The following is a 20,488-nucleotide window of genomic DNA, read 5'->3' on the forward strand; positions in this document are numbered from 1 at the left end:
TAATGTCTGTTCTTGTGACATAATTCATGTTATGTGTGATACTATGTGTGTTACGTATTAATTAATGCATTTTATGTGTGAAATTATGTCTGTCACATATTATGCAATGTTTGATGTGTGTGATGCGATGTCTGTTTTGTGGTGGTGTCACATTTTGTTTCAGAACCTCTCCAATGAGGAGCAGGTTGTCGTTATCCATGCCAGAAATGTTCTCACGCTGGCTGAGAAGGTAAGATGACCTGGCAAAACCAACTTCACTGACCTAGCCAACAAACAGCTGCTTGCTAAAACCAATTGAGCCTAGCCAACAAACCATCGTTAGCAGACACCACCTCAAGCTAAAACCAACCCAAACCATGGCTAGATAGCCTTGCTTAATGTTGACCTAGAAAACTGCTAGTGATAGACTAAGTCGGTCTGTCTGTTTTTCTTAGTGGTTGGAGTCCATTGAAGGGACCAAGTCCACTCTACAACAGAAGATGTTTGATATCGAGAGTGAAAAGGTACGCGCAATGATTGTGTTAGCAGTATTGAGTGTGCATTTAAAAAAAGGGTGAGTTAAGACTGGTGAGGCCTTCATAGTTGCATGAGTACTCAAGATGAAGTCAAGTGCACTATTAATTCTTAGTACGAGTTTCTGTAGTCTGACATTTATATTCGTCCCTGGTGCGTGTATGTGTGTGTTAAAGGATCTCTTCAGTAAACAGAAGGGCTATCTGGACGAGGAACTAGATTACAGGAAGCAGTCTATGGACCAGGCCCACAAGGTGAGTCCTCCCCTGGCTTCACCTGTTTTCACCTGTCGTGTCCTGACGCTCTCACCAAACGGGTAACATTCACCGTCCCACTGACGCGCTGATGTCTATCCGTCCGTCCCTCTCTGTCTCCCCCCCCGCCCCCCTGTGTATCGACCCGTCTGTCCCCCCGTCCAGAGGATCATGGAGCTGGAGGCCATGCTGTTTGATGTCCTGCAGCAGGTGGGGGCCGCGGGTTTCGGCGGTTGGAGGGAGGGGGGTGCGGGGGCGTCTGCGTGGAGGATGGAGGGCTGGAAGGCGGAGGGGTGCCGCCTGTCAGAGCTGCTGGCGGACGAGGACCGCGAGGGGCTGCAGAGGGCCATGGAGCAGTGGAAGAGAGCCCTGATGGTGGAGCTGCGCGAGAGGGACGTCCTGATCCTCAGGGAAAGGATGGACATGCTGCACCACGCACAGCAGGTGGGCTAGGCTAACGCGACGCTAACAATATACACATCACAGTAGGTAGACCATGCTAACGCTACACCAACGCTACACTAACAATGTACTGCTAATGGCATTACATTTTACTACACAGAAGGTAGGCTACGCTACGCTATAATGCTAATGCTATACAACCCATAGGTAGGCTACGCTATGCTATACTGCTAATGCTTTGCAACACAGCAGGTATGCTATGCTATGTTATACTGCTACACTATACAATACAGTTAGGCTACGCTATGCTATACTGCTGATGCTATGCAACACAGCAGGTAGGCTACACTAATGCTACTCATGCTACGTCTTACGCTAGACAACATGACAGTTAACCTTATGGTACACTGCATCTGTGCGTGTGTTTGTGTGTCCAGAGGAACAAGGAGTTGGAGGAATGGATAGAAGCACAGAAACGACAGATCAAACAACTAGAAGAGAAGGTATGAATCCTAGTCAGGATTCAGCGACGTCACACTATTCTCTGAGGATTCTCGTAACATGTTTGATGTTTGTAACCGGGGACAACACTAACACCTGTCTTTTTCTTTCCCGCTCAGTTTTTATTTTTATTTTTATTCTTTTCTCTGGCCTTCATCCTCTGGTCCTAAAGCGGCGGTGAGTCCTCCATAACTCCAAGCCCCACTGCTACCGAACCCCTAACATCTCACCCTGAACCCCAAAGCCCGACCTCCCACCTGTGACCTCTAACCCCAAACCATAACTCCAAACCCTGAGCTCCGACATGTAACCTCCGACCCTCCCAACCCTCTAGCTCTAACCCAGAACCTCTAATAACCAAAACCTCTTAAGGTACGGCCACACCAAACGCGTTACCCGCGTACCACGCGTATAAAATCGGCAATTTTTCCATAGGGAAGCATTGGTGTACGCGCGTATGAGGTGCGTACACGCGTATCATGCGTACCAAGCAACATTTTCCTCGCGTTAGGGGCGTATGAGGCGTGTAAATATACGCGCGTACGCGAGGAGTTCAAAAAATTGAACTTTTTACGCTCATACGCGTGATACTTAGCCGCAATAGCCAATCAGCGTGGAGCTTGACCCGACGTCACTGGCAGAGAGTAGTGACCCTTGCACAGAAGCATACGGCCGACATCTTTCTTTATTCTGGGTGGAAATAGTAACATAGTTACGCCATTAAATGCGTTTATGGAAACATTTTTAGCGAGAAATGTGCATTTTACTTTCATAATGTTCACTCGGTGAATGTGAAGGATGTTTGGTTTGATAGTTATGACGAAGAGTGAACGCTCCGTTCACTTGCATGGACAGAGTCTCTGGTTGCTAAGCAACCTCAACGTCTTGGCGGACTATTTCTCTGCCGATCAACACTACGAATGCTGGAAACACACCAGACACACCATGTGAAGTTATTTAACCCGATTATTGTTATTTATATCCGAGATTATTTAATCTAACCCGATCCAAGCTCTATCATGCACCCAGACACGGCGGCGTTTGGGTTTCCTTCCTCGGACTCCTAAATCCAGCGCAGCCACAGGCGCGTAGCTGCGTATGTAGGACCATTTTTGACACAAAATGGTCAAGCAACATTTTAGCTGCGTTACGCGCGTACATGGTACGCGGGATACGCTTTTGGTGTGTCCGCACCTTTATCCTGCCTGCAATCTCAAACCCATAACATCTAATAACCATAACCTCTGACCTCTACCCCTAAACTTCTAACCTCTTCTAACCTTCAACCTCCCAACCTCTCACTCTGACCTCTAACCCCTAACCCTCAACAACTTACCTCAAACGTCTCACCTTTGTCTATGACTTAGTATATGTGTATATGTATATTCAGAAACATACACACTAAACTGACATGGTCTCTGTGTGTCTGCTGCCTGCAGGCCACCAGAGGGCAGTCTGTATTTGAACCAGCGGCTACAGACTCTGGGGGAGGGGCCTATCGCCCCGCTAGCCCTGACGAGAAGACCACCGGCCAATCACAAACTGTCTCAGCGTGGCTGACACTTATTCCTGTTCCAGCCACTTCCCAGCCAATCGGAGCACAGACAGAATCCCAAGCTGGTTCTGACACGTTGGCCTGCCGAGAAGTGGGCGGGGTTTGGCGGTAAAAACGTGGTTACCATGCCAACTCTGCATTGGAGCAGTTCAAAAGGACCCAAGTTCGTAAAGACACCGGTTTATTGAAAGCCTGGTTTATAAAGACTATATTCCGTCTTCTGTACAAGAAGAGCCACAGAGAGAACCTTATAATAGTATTAAAGACCTTTATTTTGAGAATGACTATGCACACTTTAGAAGGAAGACAAGGATTGTGTCCTCCCGGTTGGTTTCAAATGGCAGCCCTCTCTCCACCTGCCAGAGGCTTTTGGTGGAGCTTAAAGTTCACGGGAGCAAAATTTGATGGAGGCAATTCTGAGCTGAAGCAGAGCACCACGTCCTTCGTCGTCAGGGTCTTCACACAGCATGCAGAAGAACCACAAGATCGTCCCAAACCAGGGACAACCAGGGACCACCAGAGACCACCAGAGACCACCACAGACCACTAGAGACCACTATAGACCTTCTACCTGGGTAACAGCCAGTCCAGGGTCCTGATAACTCACCTCTGGTCAGGAGGAACCTCTCCTGCTTTTCCATCAGTGCAGGACAGGTACATCTGGAACACGAGACCTGCCAACCCGTGTTGAGATCCTTTGTCCGGATCCAGTCTCAAGAACCTGTCTTCAAATTCTGTGTTCAGAACCCGTGATTCAAAGCGGATTCGGAGCAGGGCAGGGAAGGACTCCTAAGAGTTCATGCCAATCCAGGAACCGTCGTGGACTCGTGTCCACCCCAGACGTGAGCTTGCATCGAGGCCAACGGACACAGACCGGCACTATTGGAAAAGGAGGAGGAACTGGAGTATGAAGGGAAACCGCTCGGAGCCCAGACCAGAGCTCTCCCCTTCCCCCTCCCATCCCCCTCACCCCTCCCTCTCCCCCACCCCCTCCCCCTCCCCGCCATTCCCTAATATCTTCTATACTGTGGACGATGCACACTGCGTCCACATGTCTCTCTCCTTGGTGCTTGACTCCTGCAGAAGCCAAACTAGTTTAGGTTTGGTGTTTTTTAATTTGGTTTGATTCCCCACACGGTGCTCCTATCCTTCTGTAAGGAGGTGAGAAAATGCATTGTTTTAAATGGAAGCTGACGCCAGGCGACGCTGTGATGGTGGGAAATCATGTCTGGGATAGATGAAGATGATTCTGGTATTTTATTATGGGATGTATAGAGAATAAACACAGATCCACTGGTGGTCCAAGTTTCTTCTTGATATCGGGGTTTGTATTTTTTTAAATATATATGAACATCTAAACTTCATAACAATGACATATCTTAATCGTAGCTGTTAAATAATCGAAGCGACACCCAGACAAGCAGAGTGTGTGTCTGTGTCTGTTTGAGGGTGTGTGTGTGTGTGTGTGTGTGTGTGTGTGTGTGTGTGTGTGTGTGTGTGTGTGTGTGTGTGTGTGTCTTTTTGAGGGTGTGTGTGTGTCTGAGTCTGTGTCTGTGTTTGTGGGGGGGCCGGGGGTTCTGGTGACATGTTGAGAGACAGGACATGTTATTTAACAGACAGGAAAGAAGAGATTCTCACAAACACACTCACATGTACATGCACGTGTACACACACAGAAATCTACAGTTGACCCGATTCTCGAACACAATCTCTTGCAGCCTCTTTCTCCCTTCCTCTCCGCCTAAACATCTCTCTGCTCACCTCCACTCTCTTTCTTCTTCTATAGTCCTCTCTACTCTCCTACTCTCATTATCTCTTCTCCTGTCCTCCTCCTACCCCTAGTTTTCCTTCCCTTCTCCTCTGCTCAGCTGCACTCCCTTATAACTCTCGACAGGCGAGTCTTACGAGCAGGGATTCTCTCTCTCTCTCTCTCTCTCTGTCTCTGTCTCTCTCTCGCTCTCTCTCTCCCTCTCTCTCTCCCTCCATCCCTCTCTCTCCCTCGCTCTCTCCCTCAAATGGTACTTTGCTCCGCCTCTCAGCCACATAGGACTCTGACCTCTCTCTCTCTCTCTCTCTCTCTCTCCATCTCACTCTCCTCTCTGCGATTCACACAATCTCCTCATTCATCTTCATTTCTCAGTCTCTCTCCATCCTATTCATTCTCTCTCTCTCCATTACTCTCTTTCTCTATCTTTCAATAATCCATCTCTCCACATCTCTCCATCTCTCCTCCATCCATCTCACTCTGTCCCCTCACCACTCGGTATCCTTCCATCTCTCTTCCGTCCATCTCTCTCTCGCTCTCTCTCACTCCGTCCCCCCCCATGTCTGACCGGGGTGTCCTCTCCCGGGAGGACGATGAGTGCTCCCTGCTCTCTCGCCTGGGGTCCGACTCCCCCCGGCCGCGGGTCAAGTACGGGGGGATGTTCTGCAGCGTGGAGGGGGCGTTCGAAAACAAGACGCTGAACTTTGAGTCCTTCAGCCCGGCCAGCCAGCGCAGAGCCCCCCCCACCCGGACCCCGCGCTGGGACCCCGACTACTACAGCGACACCGCCTCCGCCTGCGGACCCCCCAACCCCCCCAGCAGCGCCCCGAGGAGAGAGCCCGCGTCGGGCTGCGACGCTCGTACGAGCCTCGTCAAGAAACAGGTAAGCTAACCAGCTAACCAGCTAACCAGCTAACCAGCTAACCGCTAGACCCTAACTATCCTCCTAACCTTAGAATCAGAACTGTATCCTCAGGAATACCTTCTATCCCCTAACTATAGCTATAACCCTGTACATCATAACCCTATCCCCAGGAATAACTACTAAACCCTTATTATAACCATAACCCATAACATAATAACCCTGACCCCAGGAGAAGCTTCTAACCCCATACAATGACCCCTAACTAATCGCTTACATAATCACAACCCTTATTCCAGACCTAACCTCTAACTCCACACTATCACCCTCACCTACCTAACCCATAACATCATAGCCTCAGCCTCAGGAATAACCTCTAACCCCTAACTATAACCATAACTCAACCCCTAACATTATAACCCTATTCCCAGGAATAACCTCTAACCCCTAACGATAACCCTATCCTACCTCACCGCTGACATCATCACGTCGAGCCACACCCCTAACCCACCTCATATCACAACCATCATTTTGTGGTACTCGTATAATTTAAACTTCAACATGTTACTATATTTAGTTGGTAACACTGGCAGAAGTAGGCATTAACAAACTAAACGGTCTTATATCTAACTAATGGTGTTCATGTTTACTAGGGTGTTAACATATAAGACATTTAATCCAAACCCTAACCCCAACCCCTTGCTAATGCTATATAAAGATGCTTATCCTGCAATGACAAATGCTAATTAATGGTTTATTAATGTACCCTCATGTAAAGTGTTATAATAAATAGTCAAATCTCTAATTATGTTTTGTCCCATGGGGATTGAATCATCGTTACCATGGTATTGTCATAATCCCTGATGTCCTTCTACCACAGCAGGTAAGTTTCATCAATTACAAAATAATTTCCTCTCCCATCCTCCCCTCCTTCTCCCTCCCCTCCCCTCCTCCTCCCTCCCCTCCCCTCCTTCTCTCCCCCGTCTCTCTCTCCTCTCCTCTGAATATTAAACAGGGCTAGATACCCAGAAGGGGCGTGGCCGTGCGCGCCTGGTGCTGAACACATTGTCTCGCGTGATCACGTCGCGGTTCTCCGGTAAAAGAGAACAATCAGCATCCCACCGGTAGCGCCTCCTATCCTTTCCTTTACCCGTCTCCTCCTTTTTTTAACCGGACTATAAGCATGTCTTTCCCCGCCAAGAAGACCAACAACAAGCCAGCGGTAGGTCAGACAGAACGACTCGAAATCACTGCAACGACGTCAAAGCAACCGCGTCCTTCCAACCCGGGCGGCGGTACAATGAGCGGTTCACCCGCCGGCTCCGTGCAGTTGAACCGGCCCGGTGGTATCCCACCAGAGTAGCGGGTGTAGCCGGCTGAACCGTGGGGGGTGTTGCCGGTGTGCTCTGCGATGAAAATACTATTTAGCGATTTAGAGATTTCGCGTCGCTTCACCGGTTTATAAATCTCTGTCTGCATCTTGAGATGCAGACAGGGATGTTTAAACCGGTGAAGTCCCTTCCTCTATCTCATGCTCTCCATCCCTCTCGCTCTTTCTCCCTTCCTCTTTCTCTCTCCGTCTCTCTTTGTCCTTAGGCTAAGGAACCTTTCTTCAGTCTCCTTGTCAGTCTGCATCACTCTCTCTTTTATACTCAGTGCGTGTGTGTGTGTGGGGTGGGGGGGGGGGATGGGGCTAGGGAGGGTGGGTGTGGGTTATTTTTTCAGGACAGTAATGACAAGATAACTCTGACGTGGCCTAGATTGTGTCTGTGTGTGTCCGTTTGTGACCTACATCCCAGAGATGGGAGACTGAAACACACAACCATCCTATGAATACAGCTCTGTGTTCAAACCTAACCAACAGAGTTCTGATTTTTTTCAGTCCTTTAACACATTTACCGTCCGCCCTTTACCAGAGTTACAGTTTGGGTTTATCACATCTACAATCTGTCCTTTATCACATCTACAATCTGTCCTTTATCACATCTACAATCTGTCCTCTATCACAGTTACAGTCTGTCCTCTATCACAGCTACAGTCTGTCCTTTATTCCAGCTACAGTCTGTCCATTATTCAAGCTACAGTCTGTCCTTTATTCCAGCTACAGTCTGTCCTTTATTCCAGCTACAGTCTGTCCTTTATTCCAGCTACAGTCTGTCCTTTATCACAGTATATCGCCCCCCCCCCTGACTAGTGTAGTCTCAATAAATCCCCTTAGTGCTGACTGACTTTTGCTGACCTCACATTTCTTTGTATCCAGGGCGACCGCATGATCATCAAAGGAGGGAAGATCGTCAACGACGACCAGTCTTTCTACGGAGACATTTACATCGAGGATGGAGTCATCAAGTAACAACCAGATTTACATAATCAATATCTACAGATAGATCAAAGCATCACATCATCAATAACTACACATAGGTCCAAGTATTACTCATTAATAGCAACAGATAGATCCAATCATTCATTACATCATCTATAACTCCAGATAGATCCAAGTATTCCATATCAATATCTCTGGATGATCCCAGCATTGCACCATCAATACATCCAGGTTTAACCACGATTAGTGAGGGTCGGGATTAATAGAATTAAACACCCGCTGGTCTCCGACACAAATTCTAATCTGGGGGCAACACGATCAAACTCAGAGAAAGTGGCTCTGTTCCTTCTGGCTAGCCGGGTTAAAAGAACATTTCTTCCAATTGGATTAAACTGGCATCCTTCATACTGAAACCTCAACTGTGCATGTTGGTATTCCTCGTGTAGATATTTATTTTCCTTTATTTATATTTATGTAATGTATTGTTGTATGCAATGTAATGTTTGCCTTGTGGGCCTCGAGCCTGTATTAAAGTTTATATATAGTAGGCAGAACATATATATATATATATATATATATATATATATATATATATATATAGTGTGTGAGATGGCTCCATTACAAGACTCCTATACTGGTACAAGCCTGCCTTCCATGTTGTGAAAAGACTCCTGTAAGGTCAACAGCTTGAATGGGTCATCTAACTTCTAAGATATAATGAACGCATAACTTGTTATCCATACGTTAGTCTCCCAACACTCTATCACCTAGCACCTGGCTAAAGTCATGGAAATACAAAACCGCATTCTGAACACGGGTTTGGGCACATCTCAGGTTCCAGCTGTACCCGCCCTGATGGAAAGGCAGCATTAGTAAAATACCTGTCAGACGCCAGGTCGGGTGATGGGTTCAACCAGGAGGTGTGTGAGCGGTGACTTAGTGAGTGAGTGAGTGAGTGAGTGAGTGAGTGAGTGAGTGAGTGAGTGAGTGAGAGAGAGAGAGAGTGAGTGAGTGAGTGTGTGAGCGGTGACTTAGTGAATGAGTGAGTGAGTGAGTGAGTGAGTGAGTGAGTGAGTGAGTGAGTGAGTGAGTGAGTGAGTGAGTGAGTGAGTGAGTGAGTGAGTGAGTGAGTGAGTGAGTGAGTGAGTGAGCGGTGACTTAGTGAGTGAGTGAGTGAGTGAGTGAGTGAGTGAGTGAGTGAGTGAGTGAGTGAGTGAGTGAGTGAGTGAGTGAGTGAGTGAGTGAGCGGTGACTTAGTGAGTGAGTGAGTGAGTGAGTGAGTGAGTGAGTGAGTGAGTGAGCGGTGACTTAGTGAGTGAGTGAGTGAGTTACGATCGCTGCGTTGGTGTGAAGGCAGATCGGAGAGAAGTTGATCGTTCCCAGCGACGTGAGGACCGTGGACGCGTACGGCTCCATCGTCATCCCGGGAGGGCTGGATGCTAACACCAGCCTGCACGCGCCCCAGGGGGGCATGCACCCGGCGGACGACTTCTACCACGGGACTAAAGCTGCCCTGGCTGGAGGGACCACCATGATCAGTAAGACGACCTCCAGCCATCGACTGACACCTACTGACGACCACACACTCATCTACTGACCCCTACACACTCACCCACTGACGACTACACACTCATCTACTGACGCCTACACACTCATCTACTGACGACTACACACTCACCTACTGACGCCTACACACTCATCTACTGACGCCTACACACTCATCTACTGACGCCTACACACTCATCTACTGACGACCACACACTCATCTACTGACGACCACACACTCATCCACTGACGCCTACACACTCATCTACTGACGCCTACACACTCATCTACTGACGCCTACACACTCATCCACTGACGCCTACACACTCATCTACTGACGACTACACACTCATCTACTGACGACTACACACTCATCTACTGACCCCTACACACTCACCCACTGACGACTACACACTCATCTACTGACGACTACACACTCATCTACTGACGCCTACACACTCATCTACTGACGCCTACACACTCATCCACTGACCCCTACACACTCATCTACTGACGCCTACACACTCATCTACTGACGACCACACACTCATCCACTGACGCCTACACACTCATCTACTGACGACTACACACTCATCTACTGACGACTACACACTCATCTACTGACGCCTACACACTCATCTACTGACGCCTACACACTCATCTACTGACGCCTACACACTCATCTACTGACCCCTACACACTCATCTACTGACCCCTACACACTCATCTACTGACGACTACACACTCATCTACTGACGCCTACACACTCATCTACTGACGCCTACACACTCATCTACTGACGCCTACACACTCATCTACTGACGACCACACACTCATCTACTGACGACTACACACTCATCTACTCATCTCCAACCTACCCCACATGAGATCAACTGGACGTCATCCCCTCTTGTCCCCAGTCGACCACGTGCTCCCTGAGCCGGGGACTAGCCTAATGGCCGCGTACGACCAGTGGAGGGATGTGGCGGACCGCAGGGCGTGCTGCGACTACTCTCTGCACATGGACATCACGCGGTGGCATGACGGTCTCTACGAGGAGATAGAGAGCCTGGTCAAGGACAAAGGTGTGTTTGAGTTGTGTGCCTTTGCATCGTCACTGTATATTCGATTGTATGCAGTGATATTAATTGTGTGTTTCATGTCTCAGGGGTGAATTCCTTCCTTCTCTTCATGGGCTACAAAGACAAATATCAGAGCTCCGACTCTCAGGTAGGAAAACGCAACATTGTTTTTTGCACCAGAGTTATACAGTATTCTGTACTAGGGTTATAGAGTATTCTGTACCACGGTTATAGAGTATTCTGTACTAGGGTTATACAGTATCCTATTTAAGGGCTAGACAGAAGAATGTACTAGGGTTAGAAAGTATTCAGTACCAGGGTTAAACAGTATTCTGTACCAGGAACAGGGTTGAGCAACATTCTGTACTCAGGTTAAACAGTTTCATGTACCAGGGTTAAACAGCCCCGTCCTGGGGTTAGACAGTGAGCTGTGCCAGGGTCAGACAGCACTCCGTCCTGGGGTTAGACAGTGAGCTGTGCCAGGGTCAGACAGCACTCCGTCCTGGGGTTAGACAGTATGCTGTGCCAGGGTCAGACAGTACTCTGGTGTCTTCCAGATCTATGAGGCCTTCCAGGCCCTGAGAGATCTGGGAGCCATCGCCCAGGTCCACGCGGAGAACGGAGACATCATTAGTGAAGTAAGAGCCTTTCCCACCATAAGATTAAATATTGAAATACCCGTCTCCAAGGAGGAAGAACGGTCGTCATGGACACAAATAAGATTAATTATTGAGATGAATAAAGAGATTTAATTTCAGGAGCAGAAGAAACTCCTGGAGCTGGGAATTACTGGCCCTGAGGGACACGCCATGTCCCACCCTGATGAGGTAGACACACACACACACGCACGCACGCGCACACGCAGACACACAAACTAGCACACAGTTCTAGGTGTGCAAGGTCGTATGTAAAGGTGTGGGCGTTACAGGTGCTATACAGGTGTATGTGTGTGTGGCGTACAGGTGTGTACTGGTCTGTGGGCCGTACAGGTTTGTGTCGTGATATCCAGGTGTGTATAGGTGTGTGTTGTGGTATACAGGTGCCTTGTACTGTATAGGTGCGTACATCTGTGTTGGGTCCGACAGGTGTGTGTTGTGGTGTACAGGTGCCTTGTAGTGAACAGGTGTTTACAGGTGTGTCGTTGTGTAAAGGCATGTATTGTGGTCTGCAGGTGTGTTCAGATGTGTGCTTTGTTCTACAGGTGGAGTGCGAGGCGGTGTTCCGGGCGCTGACCATCGCCAAGCAAGCCAACTGTCCACTTTACGTAACCAAGGTGATGAGCAAGGCGGCGGCCGATGTCATCGCGAAAGCCAGGAAGAAGGGTAAGCTCTACTTCCCGTTGGGACACCAAAACGTGTGGCGGAACTCACCCCATGTTAATCACGCACCTCTCCTCCAGGTATGGTCGTGTTTGGGGAGCCAATCGCAGCCGGCCTTGCCACCGACGGCAGCAACTATTGGTCCAAAGACTGGGCCCACGCTGCAGCCTTTGTGATGAGCCCGCCCCTCAACCCCGACCCTTCCACCCCCCAGTACCTGACCTCCCTGCTGGCCTGGTCAGTGCTGCCACCATGTAGCTTAGCATGCTAATGTACCTCACCTCCCTGCTAGCCTGGTCAGTGCTGCCACCATGTAGCTTAGCATGCTAATGTACCTGACCTCCCTGCTGGCCTGGTCAGTGCTGCCACCATGTAGCTTAGCATGCTAATGTACCTGACCTCCCTGCTGGCCTGGTCAGTGCTGCCACCATGTAGCTTAGCATGCTAATGTACCTTACCTCCCTGCTAGCCTGGTCAGTGCTGCCACCATGTAGCTTAGCATGCTAATGTACCTCACCTCCCTGCTAGCCTGGTCAGTGCTGCCACCATGTAGCTTAGCATGCTAATGTACCTTACCTCCCTGCTAGCCTGGTCAGTGCTGCCACCATGTAGCTTAGCCTGCTAACATCTATTGCATCTCTTGGGAGGTTGTGGGATTTGCGGGGTTACGCAATCTTTTAATGCTCACTTCTGCTGTGTCTTAGTGGGGATCTTCAGGTGACGGCTAGCGCCCATGCTAGCTTCTCTACCGCTCAGAAGGCGGTTGGGAAGGACGACTTCTCACTGATCCCAGAGGGAACCAATGGGGTGGAGGAGAGGATGGCCATTGTCTGGGATGCAGCCGTGGTGAGTCATCTCTGACCTGACCTTTGACCCTGAAACCTCCAAAGTCAGACTGTATGGTTTTTGCACGCTGGCGGTATCGTACAGCTTAAGACACAATGAAAGCATGAACTTGATGGAGCTGATTTGGTGAAAGAAAGTGTTCAGAAGTTTCAGACGTTAACGCTGCCATGTGTCCGTCCGTCCATCTCTGTGTCTGTCTGTCTGTCTTTCGCTCTCTGTCTGACTCTAGTCCACAGGGAAGATGGATGAAAATGAGTTTGTTGCCGTGACGAGTACAAATGCTGCTAAACTCTTCAATATCTACCCACGCAAAGGTAACACAATGCAACTAATATTACTTATAATACTACTACAGTATACTAATTATACTGAAGGTAACATAATACGACTAATAGTACTAATGTAAACATATGATTGGTACAAAAAATGTGTGTGTGTGTGTGTGTGTGTGTGTGTGTGTGTGCGTTCAGGTCGTATTGCTGTGGGCTCTGATGCAGACATTGTGATCTGGAACCCTAAAGAGCTGCAGACCTTTTCAGCTAAAACTCACAATCTGGTAACTAACTAACTAATGAACTAACCATAACTACCGAACTGTGCCCAAAGCTAGTGTATTGCGCTGCTCACCTATTATCTTGCTTTGTCGTGCGCTGCTAAGCTAGTGTGCTGAGAAGTTGTAAACCGCGCCGCTAGGCTAGTTGGTTGTTGTGCTAAACCAGCGTCTCTCTGTGCTAAACCAGCGTCTCGTCGTAGTGCTAAAGCGGTGTCTCGCTGTGTCTTTAGACCGTGGAGATCAACGTCTTTGAGGGAATGGAGGTGCGCGGTGGCCCCACCATCGTCATCAGCGGCGGACGGATCGTTCTCGAGGACGGAAAACTCACCGTCGCCGAGGGAACCGGGCGCTTCGTTCCCAGGAAGGCTTTCCCTGACTTTGTCTACAAACGGATCCGAGCTAGGAGCAAGGTACCGAGCTAGCTCACAGTACTGAAGCGCTGATGGTACTGAGCTAGCTAACGCAACTAGGCTAGCTAATTGTACCGATGAGTTAACAGAACTGAGCTAGCTGACCATACATGGCTAGCTATCGGTACAGAAGGAGAACCGTGCTGAGCTAGCTAATGATAACAACTAGTTAACGGTAGTGAGCAAGCTGATGTTTTGTGCGGTTTTAGCAAGGGTTGGGGAGGTTATTGTACATTTTTGGAAGTTGTTTTGAATGTTGTAAACTGTGTGTGGTGTTTGTTTTATAATTTGTGAAAAGTTCTTCATCCAATCTTGGTAGAGACCAACATCTCGTCCCTCATTTCGGTCAGATGGCCGAGGCTCGTGGTGTACCCCGTGGGAACTATGATGGTCCAGTCCACGATGTAACCAGCATGACAAAATCAGCCCCACCCACTCCTACCACTAGAGGTGGACCCTGCCCCAAAACAATGATCGCCCCCCGAAACCTCCACCAATCAGGTTTCACTCTCGCAGGTATTGATAATGCTGGCCGTCTCTGTGGTATCATCACCAGCACAACCGTATCCCCACTATCTAAACTAAATCCTTTTCTCCTTAGGAACCCAAGTTGATGACCACATCCCACGTCGCGCCACGCAGAGGATCGTGGCGCCCCCCGGTGGGAGATCCAACATCACCACCTTGTCCTAAAACTTGATTCAGTAATCCTCTCTGTAGCAAGATCCTCTTCTGAATCCATCGTTCTGAAACCATGAAGCTCAACATCCTTAATTAACCACGCCTTTGAAAATGTATGCGCTCCCTGCTTAATAACGCTGTAATAACAGCCTGTCAACCCTAACCCTAAACACTGCCTTGCAAAGAATACCTACCCCATGCTTAAAAACACCCTGCTTACCGTAACCCCAAACCTAACCATGACTTGCAAGACATATTGACAGAAATCTCCTCATTAACATACCGTCACCACTGTTTAATAACACCTTTAATCCACACAGCTAAAAGTACCTTAACTAGCTAATCTAAAATGACATGCTGATTACCTTTGCCTACATTCAATTGTCTGCGACTAGATGATTCCTCTAGATTATTGTGTAATCACAGAGCCTGTCTCTTTCAATTTAATTTTCTTAGAAGGTTCCTTTGTCTTCATCCCTTGCCACTGACAACTGGAATTAACTAGCCCGCTAAGAAACAAACTAGAAATATTGTAAACAAACTAGTTCCTCCGGAAACTAACTAGTCACTCTAGAAACTAGCTAGACCTCTCAGAAACTATCTACTTCGTTTAGAAACTAGCTAGACCTCTAAGATACTAACTTGTCCTCTCAGAAATGAACTATGCCATCCAGAAACAAACTAGCCCCTTTAGAAACTAGCTAGTTCTCTCAGAAACAAAATAATCCCCTCAGAAGCAGACTAGGCCATCCACAAACAAACTAGACTTCTCAGAAATTAACCAGTCCTCTCAGTCACTAACTAGGCCATCAAGAATCCAACCAATTTATCCTAAAACAAACTAGTCCCTCAAGAAACTAGCTAGTCCTCTCAGAAACTATCTAGTCCCTCAAGAAACAAACTTTTCTGTAATCTTAATTAACTAGCGCTACATGAAGTAGCATTACCCAACTATGACTAGCTTGTTGAGTTGAACTTAATCACCACATAGTGTTTGCCACATATTCCATTCTGCTTGCCATCTCGTTGGAGGATCGATAACACTAGCTTTTATTAACTAACTTGAACCAACTAGTCAATGTCTCCCACCTGCGGTACCTCAACTATACCAGCAGGTGGTACTGTTACACAGGCTCAGAACTGTTCCCATGCCAGGAATATGTCAGGTAGCATTTTTTAATAATTTTTACATTTTATATACAAACATTAATGTGGTATATGCCTGACGATAAATTATGGTTGTATAACACCCCCCTCCTCTTCTTAGACTGTTTGTAAGGAATCATTTATATTTCATTTTTTTATATTTTTTACATAGTATTATGAATCCTAAGGCATTTTGTAGCTAAAGTACGATGTCACAGGTTTCGCCATTTTACATCATGTCAACGAGACTATTGGCAATGGTTTCAAACATACTATTCTCGCTGACTCTTTAGTATGCTAGTATGCAGTTCAGCAAGCAGCCAGAGTCCAGCTCTGATCCATGGCTCTTCAACGGTTGGATCGGCGGCCAATCTGGGCTAGAGCCATGGCTCCAACCTGGGTTATAGTCAACTCCATCCCAGGCCAGGCACCCCAGAGCCACCCAGCAGACGTCAGCCATGTTGGATCAGAACAACATGGAGCCTGGGGCTACCCGATCCTCGGGGACCAATCTCAAATTAATTGTATAGTTAACAATTATTGAATGAATAGTGAATAGTGGGGAATAGCCCCTGAGACCGTAGGTCGATGGGGCTATTCACGGAGCCTGAGGTGAATAATAGTTTTAGTAGGCCTATATACTACACGTGAACACTCCAAAAATAGACAAGATAAAAAAAAAATCCAGGATTTATTTGTTTTTTTTAGCGGTTGATTTGGTTTCATTAGCGTCACGAGATGACGTCACACAATATCTTGAGTTTGAGAACTCAATCGTGGGATATTGCCCAATATCCTAAGATAGCGAACCAATCAAATTCCGCCATTTCAGGAGGTTCACGCGTAGCGTATACTAATAGCCTACTGGATATCTGCCAGTAGCGGCCGTGAGCGTTATCTTTGGAAAGCTTTTCGTCCCATGGATCGGCCAGGTCGGGATCGGGTGGCCACAGAGATGACGTGTGACCCTCGGTTTGCTCTCTCTACTTCCTGTTTTGAATGTAAGCCCACTTCCTGTTGTGAATGTAAACGAAATTCCTGTTGTGTGTGTGTAGAACCACTTCCAGTTGTGATAACGATGGCGCTGAAGTCCACCAATAAACTTCGGGCAGAGAGACGCTGTCAGTCTGGCTTTGAATTCCTTACTGACCCACAACCTCCTCATGACCTCCGACCTCATGACCTGTGTTACCATGACAACTACAGGACCTGATTAAAGATGCTGATACAGTTACTGATAAAGCTGACACACCTTTTTTTGTTATCATTGATATAGATTTTACCTTGATCTACCATCAGGACTTTGAACATTCCGATTTTTTAATATTCTGCGTTTCTAAGAACATAAATGACTTGACTTTAATGATTAATAAATTCCATCTTGTCTTACACTGATTTAGCCCACTGCCCTCTAGTGGCCACAAGTGACTATTACACGCAGGATTCGCGCCATAACCGGCCTTATGTCGTATCCATGGTGACAGAAATAGGTAATATCGCGTCTTCCGATCGTAGATATTACAAAGAAACCAATCACAACCAATCAGCTTTTATAAATGGCCCGTGAAGAATGATCAGACGAAAAAGACGCTGTGTCTCCGTCGCTCGGATCAAAAAGCGCCCATGCCAGAGCTTCAGCCAGTGGTAGCTCACAAACCACTCTGGCTCTACAGACGATCTCTAATGTTTATCTGGAATACATTAGAGATCGTAAGTAGAACCAGAGCAGTTTATTATCTGGAATACATTAGAGATCGTAAGTAGAACCAGAGCAGTTTATTATCTGGAATACATTAGAGATCGTAAGTAGAACCAGAGCAGTTTATTATCTGGAATACATTAGAGATCGTAAGTAGAACCAGAGCAGTTTATTATTTGGAATACATTAGAGATCGTAAGTAGAACCGGAGCAGTTTATTTTGGTGAGCTTCGTCGCCAGCAGGTAGCGCCAAAGTGCCGCGAAAAATGTTCATCGCATAAAAATGACATGTCAGAAACAAGGTGCGGTCAAAGTTCAAATGAGCGCTGAAGCATCAGGTCACGTTGTGAATGAAAAGCCCTGGTGAGATCTCCTTTGTGTAAAGTGCCTTCACATTCGTTTATTTTCTGTACTATGTGGGAATTATACTGTGTCATTGAAGGGTTCTCCAATGTTTCGATTGCCCACTTTTTTCATAAATGGGACACCTTTCAGGCAATACATTTTTACATTATATGCAATATTCAGAAGTGTAAGAATATTACAAATAGTTTCGCAGCCTGGACCACTAGCAGCTGTCTACAGCTTTCCTCGAGCGATATTATTTTGGCTTTCAGAACAACAACAACAGAGCCATATTGGATATATATTGGCCCGGATTGGCCGTCTCCCTCTTATTTCCTCTCTCCTCCATCCTGGACGGTCTGTCTGGTACTCGAGTCACCCCTGTGTTGGTTTCATTAAGCCTGTTCTTCTAAATACATCGATATGAACAGAGAGTTACTCTGAGATAAAGGCTGAAGCTCTGTGAGGGTTACAGCTGCTGGTCTTTTGTCAAGTGTGTCCTCAGGTCAAACTGCTTAAGAGCTCCAAATGTTTTGGTTTCTACCCTAACGGCAGGAGTTTGAGTTGTACAATTTCGTGTGTCAACCTTCCCAGAGTGTGTTATGGCTGGGCTGGTGGATGAGGTTCAGATGGTTCACTATAACAGCTTCAGCCTGGAAGTAGCCCCCAAACAGGCCTGAATCGACATAGTCACCAGAGATGACCCAGACTTCCTGGAGAGGGACACTGCAAACCTTTTAGGAGCCCAGCAGTCTTTCAAACAGAGAATCTGAGAATCTGAAGAAGCGCTTGAGCGCTGACGCATTCACCTCTCAAACACTCTGAGTAGAAGTACTCAATGTAGCAGTTCTTAGTGTAGAGGTAGTTAATTGGAGTTTTTCCACTATTCTACACTGGCCTGGCTCGGCACGGTTCGTACGCATATCCAAAACAACCGTGTTCCACGCTTGAAGGTGTGACTTGAACTGATGCCGCCCTTGTTTGGTGTCGATGACACAACAACGCTCACACTTTTATTGCCTATTTAGTTTTATATTATTGCCTATCATAAAATTGGATTTATTTGTTTAGGACGCATTTAATATCTTTTGGTGGTTGACACACACAATGATATCCGCGATGATGAATTCAGTTCAATATTAATAAATAATAAGAAAATTGCTTCCTACTCGCAATAGCTCACGAGAGCCAATTTATTTCATATTAGTCCTGTTTACACATTGGATAATGTTTCCCAGATATTTCCAGAGTGCCACACTCTGTCCTTGGTATTAGGAAGAAAACGTGAGGAATATCGATATCAGAAATCTAATAGTGGGAAATATTGCCCAATGTCTAGTCTTTACACCAAGACTAATCTCAACGAAATATCCTATTTCAACAAGCTATTTCGTTTTGCAAGATAATATTGTCAAATTAACATAACCAGGGTGCGCTTCTATTAAACCTTGATTACCCTTTTTATTTAGGCTTGTATAGTTATAGGAACATTTAAGCATTGAACTGAAGCCTCTTTGTGCATGCGATGCGTCTCATACACAAGAACATACCGTTTATTGTGTTGCTATAGGTTTATACGCCTACAATTTGTGTCAAAAAGTGCCAAAGGAAAAACGCCAAATAGCAGTAGCAGTATTCACTGTAGCAGTACGCAGTATAGTAGTAGTCAGTGTAGAAGAACTCAGTGGATCAGTGTTTGTGTATAAATAGGACAAGAGATGATGCCCCTTGTGTGGTATTTGGTGACTGTCGACCATCCAGGTATTAAGTCGTTAGACATAGAGCAGCTATCACAAACCAGCCAGCTGTATTGATCGGTCTGATGAAGACATAAAGATGGACGCCTAGTGAGCAGCTGTCGTAACCAGCTGGGACAGCTCAGAGATATTATGGGATGGATCAGCAGCAGGTTATAGAGCAGCTTCAAGGATTCTCTAGTACATGCGGTGGTTTATTACCCAGAGATATTATGGGGCATTTAACAGCAGTTGCCCTTCAGACACAGACAGAGGGTGCATGTTGGTTCTTCATAAGTCGGTCTCTCTCTCTCTCTCTCTCTCTCTCTCTCTCTCTCTCTCTCTCTCTCTCTCTCTCCCCCTCTCTCTCTCTCTCTCTCTCTCTCTCTCTCCCCCCCTCTCTCCCCCTCTCCCTCTCCCTCTCTCTCTCTCTCTCTCTCTCTCTCTCTCTCTCTCTCTCTCTCTCTCTCTCTCTCTCTCTCTCTCAGGTGCCCACAAACAGTGTATGGGTTGCTGTGAGTGGGATGATGAGGACGGCAATCATGGTTGCATCCAGTACGGTTGTGATGGCAAGGGCGTCATGGTGTTGGACCTGAAGACCCTGACATGGATTGTTCCAACACGACAGGCTGAGATCAGAATAGATTTTATAATGAACACAGCACAATCTACCAGACAATGGAGTGTGTTCGTTGGCCGAAGCAGCACCTGGCTGATCTGTAGAGAACAGGTATAGTCAGATGACCAGGTGGGCTTTAACAGTGACATGTCTCTTAGACTGTGGTGTTTCAAAAGCAAAGCGAGTGCGGAGAAAACCGCTCTTTCTGTCCGGCTGTCCAGAGCGTCTGCCGGTTTATCAATTAGTCTAACTAAAAGGGCTTGGCTATCAGTCTCAGCGGCAGGCCTGTAATACATCTGTAAGTAATACAGACCGAATTTTCTTCTCTTGAT

The 20,488-nt window shown here is 47.0% G+C and overlaps 2 protein-coding genes across 9 annotated transcripts in view; both read left to right on the plus strand.

Annotated features, from left to right (window-relative positions):
• The window catches only part of jakmip3 (Janus kinase and microtubule interacting protein 3), a 14,893-nt gene extending 10,369 nt beyond the window's left edge, over positions 1-4,524 (plus strand). For 4 of the 7 annotated variants that reach the window (XM_060037431.1, XM_060037433.1, XM_060037434.1 and 1 more), the window contains 7 exons: positions 164-229; positions 435-503; positions 690-767; positions 933-1,211; positions 1,607-1,672; positions 1,790-1,847; positions 3,110-3,250. In XM_060037431.1, the coding sequence (XP_059893414.1) occupies positions 164-229; positions 435-503; positions 690-767; positions 933-1,211; positions 1,607-1,672; positions 1,790-1,840 (609 nt within the window). In that variant the 3' untranslated portion in view covers positions 1,841-1,847; positions 3,110-3,250. Of the gene's footprint in view, positions 1-163; positions 230-434; positions 504-689; positions 768-932; positions 1,212-1,606; positions 1,673-1,789; positions 1,848-3,109 lie in introns of all 7 variants that reach the window. The other 3 variants (XM_060037429.1, XM_060037430.1, XM_060037432.1) reach the window with 1 other exon arrangement.
• Positions 4,525-5,508: 984 nt separating this feature from the next.
• On the plus strand, positions 5,509-16,872 carry dpysl4 (dihydropyrimidinase like 4). Of its 2 annotated transcripts, none has more exons than XM_060037460.1 (15): positions 5,509-5,873; positions 8,113-8,201; positions 9,529-9,713; positions 10,641-10,805; positions 10,889-10,950; positions 11,360-11,440; positions 11,561-11,629; positions 12,004-12,124; positions 12,202-12,358; positions 12,826-12,967; positions 13,197-13,281; positions 13,438-13,523; positions 13,751-13,930; positions 14,281-14,446; positions 14,532-16,872. In XM_060037460.1, the coding sequence occupies exons 1-15, from the start codon at positions 5,550-5,552 to the stop codon at positions 14,621-14,623; spliced, it is 2,004 nt and encodes a 667-aa protein (XP_059893443.1). In that variant the 5' UTR covers positions 5,509-5,549; the 3' UTR covers positions 14,624-16,872. The 2 variants fall into 2 exon arrangements, with proteins under 2 accessions (XP_059893443.1, XP_059893442.1); XM_060037459.1 differs by lacking the exon at positions 5,509-5,873 and adding an exon at positions 6,879-7,074.
• Positions 16,873-20,488: the final 3,616 nt, after the last annotated feature.

This window comes from Gadus macrocephalus, chromosome 18 (genome assembly GCF_031168955.1).
Source record: "Gadus macrocephalus chromosome 18, ASM3116895v1".
Classification (NCBI taxonomy): domain Eukaryota; kingdom Metazoa; phylum Chordata; class Actinopteri; order Gadiformes; family Gadidae; genus Gadus; species Gadus macrocephalus.